General features: G+C 28.7%; 1 protein-coding gene across 1 annotated transcript in view; it reads left to right on the top strand.

The window, feature by feature from the left end:
• LOC117180590 (odorant receptor 30a-like) overlaps positions 1-1,718 on the top strand; it is a 4,936-nt gene extending 3,218 nt beyond the window's left edge. The window contains exons 2-6 of the mRNA XM_033373083.1: positions 841-963; positions 1,059-1,149; positions 1,228-1,364; positions 1,445-1,562; positions 1,668-1,718. Coding sequence (XP_033228974.1) covers positions 841-963; positions 1,059-1,149; positions 1,228-1,364; positions 1,445-1,562; positions 1,668-1,718 — 520 coding nt within the window. The remainder of the gene's footprint in view (positions 1-840; positions 964-1,058; positions 1,150-1,227; positions 1,365-1,444; positions 1,563-1,667) is intronic.
• The last annotated feature ends 983 nt before the right edge of the window (positions 1,719-2,701 follow it).

Raw genomic sequence — 2,701 nt, 5'->3', positions numbered from 1 at the left:
ATTTCGCTGGAAGCGGGTGCAATTTTTCAGATTAGCACCCGCTCCCGGCGAAATCCTGCGGTTGTCCTTATGACAAATTTTTAATTATATATATAATAGTATAAAAATATACAAGGTTGTTTAATCATTAACAAATATTAGCTTTTATGACAGTCAGAATGACCCCTTTTGTTAGGACAGGTATACACTCGAAGTTATAAACCTCGTCTTAGAGTCATAAAAATGTGACGCAAGAGATAATTGTATGCCTTCAAGATATAGAAACTTGTCTCCAAGACATAAATTGAAGTCTGGCTCCGTCTCAAAACTGAGACATGCTCAAGTCGAACTTTTCGACTTCAGCATGTCTTTATTGGGGGCAATTGAAGTCGAACTCAAGTCAAAGCGTTCTTAAGCGGGCATGTCTAAATTTTAAAGTTTTTATTATAAAAATAGATTTTTCCTTATCGATCTTATGATAAAATGTCCAAATATTACGATTTGTCGGTGGCCCGTCTATCCGGAACTCTTTTTAAATATACTTTTATGGACCTGAAGTAAATTGCTTCGTTTTCCTATCTAATATGATAAGAAAATGCTATTGAGAATATCTTGGAGGTGTTTGTAAAAATACTAACATTATAATTAACGTTTTATATTGCTGTTCCCATCGATACCGGCTGCATTCATTATAAAAAAGCTCAAGTCGCCGGTGCTACCCGACTCTCCCTTAAATCCATTTTTTTAATTTACAATTTACTCCTAACAATTTCTTTTACAAATAATTGGTTAATTATTATGAGAAATCCTGAGATAATTATATTAATTTTAAATGCTGGTCCTCTTTATTTTATGTTACAGTCATCGACTTAGGTACGCTTTAGAAAAGACCAATACAACAACTCTTAGCTTGGAAAAAACTAAAAAAGATCTTCTTTATAAAGAAATGTCTTTTTGCATTCAGTACCATAACTATGCGATTGTGTATGTAATATTATAATTTCATTATTTATCAGAAATTTTCTTTCAAGGAAATTAAGTATTATCGATAATAAAGTAAAATCTATATAAAATTTCAGGTATTCTAAAACCCTTGAATCTTTTTGCTCTCCATTTCTTTTATTAACAATAGGTGGTAATATAATAACAAATAGTGTTGTAATGATGCAGGTGATTTTTTGATTCATTTTTTATTATTGTAAAACATTTTTTTTATGTACATATATTGATATACCTATCTATTTTTAGACCTTAATTTCTCTGGGAAATATAATTTCTACCATCAAATTTGGATCTTTTTCAATAGCAATAGTCTTCAACACGTATGTTCTTAGTTTGCCTGGTCAAAATTTAATAGATCATAGCTTCGATGTTGCAAATGAGGCGTGAGTTTTCTTACATAAAAAAAATCTTTTTTGCTTAAATCTTAAATTCAACCCTGAATTTAAATTTCACAAAATTTTAGGTATAAGGCTTGTTGGTATGATATGCCAACAAGATCGAAAAAACTACTAATTATGATAGCCATGCAAAGTTACAGACCCTGCAAAGTAACGATTGGCAAAATCTGTACATTAGATTTGGTTAGTTTTTGTAAGGTAATTACTATTTATTCTAATTACTAAATTATTCCTTAAAATATAATATTTTTACCATAAATATTTTATTAATTATATTTAATGTTTAAGATTCTCAAAGCATCGGTTTCTTACTTCACTGTACTATCATCGGTCCGCTAAAAACCTTCTAATCTTCGAATTTATGGTTTCGTAATGGTAAATAATGCAATGTGATATTAATAATGTAAATATTAATGGTAAATATTGCAACAATGCATTAATAAAGATGTTCTGATTTTAAGAAAAAAATTATGCAGTATATATAGAACATCAGCTTTCCTTTTATTGCGTTAATATAAAAATTGAATCAAGCACGAGGAGATATAGAAATTCCCCCCCCCCCCCCCCCCCCCCCTAAAAGAGAAAAGTTGTGATCGAAGAATATGAAATTAATGTTATCCCCTAAGCGATGATCCTAAGTAATTTACCTTACTGAGGTATAATTATTTATTTAAAAAAAAATAATTAATTAATAATTTTAATTAATTAATAATTAATTTTTAAAAATTCATTTATTCAAACAATTTATTCTGCTTAAAATCGTAGAAAGTAATTGTTATGTGGATACTAGTTTTATGTTAAAGATGACTTGCGCGGATTCCATCAAATGTCAACCTTCTTGCGGCCCCCAGTCAGAAAAAATAGTTTTTTCGTCATTGTCAAAATTTTCGAATTGAATTTCGAAGCACTCTTGTTAAGGGTGTAAAAAGAAAGGATAAGTTTGTTATTAAACTATTTTGGATAAAAATTTAAAAAGTTAGATCATTTTGAAAATGTGTCAGACCATTTTTTCAATATTTGGAAATTCTATGTACGGCTACTAATACTACTCGTAAAGTCGAACAATTTATCCTTGAAATTTTTTTAAATAAAAGAAAATTATAAGAGTGTAAGCATTTTTTAAATTCAAAATGACAAACAAAATGAAAATTTTAGGCCAAAAAACGCACAATACGAAAAAAGTCAAAAAAAGAAAAATATTGCTTTTTGAAAGCCCTACAAGATTATCATCACAACTTTTTGAATATTCTTAAAAAATCGAAAATTGAAATTATGATTGCACAAAAAATAGTGAAGAAATCATAAATTCTATTTTGCGGTCA

This window comes from Belonocnema kinseyi, chromosome 9 (genome assembly GCF_010883055.1).
Source record: "Belonocnema kinseyi isolate 2016_QV_RU_SX_M_011 chromosome 9, B_treatae_v1, whole genome shotgun sequence".
Classification (NCBI taxonomy): domain Eukaryota; kingdom Metazoa; phylum Arthropoda; class Insecta; order Hymenoptera; family Cynipidae; genus Belonocnema; species Belonocnema kinseyi.
This window is presented reverse-complemented; position numbering and strand designations above follow the sequence as displayed.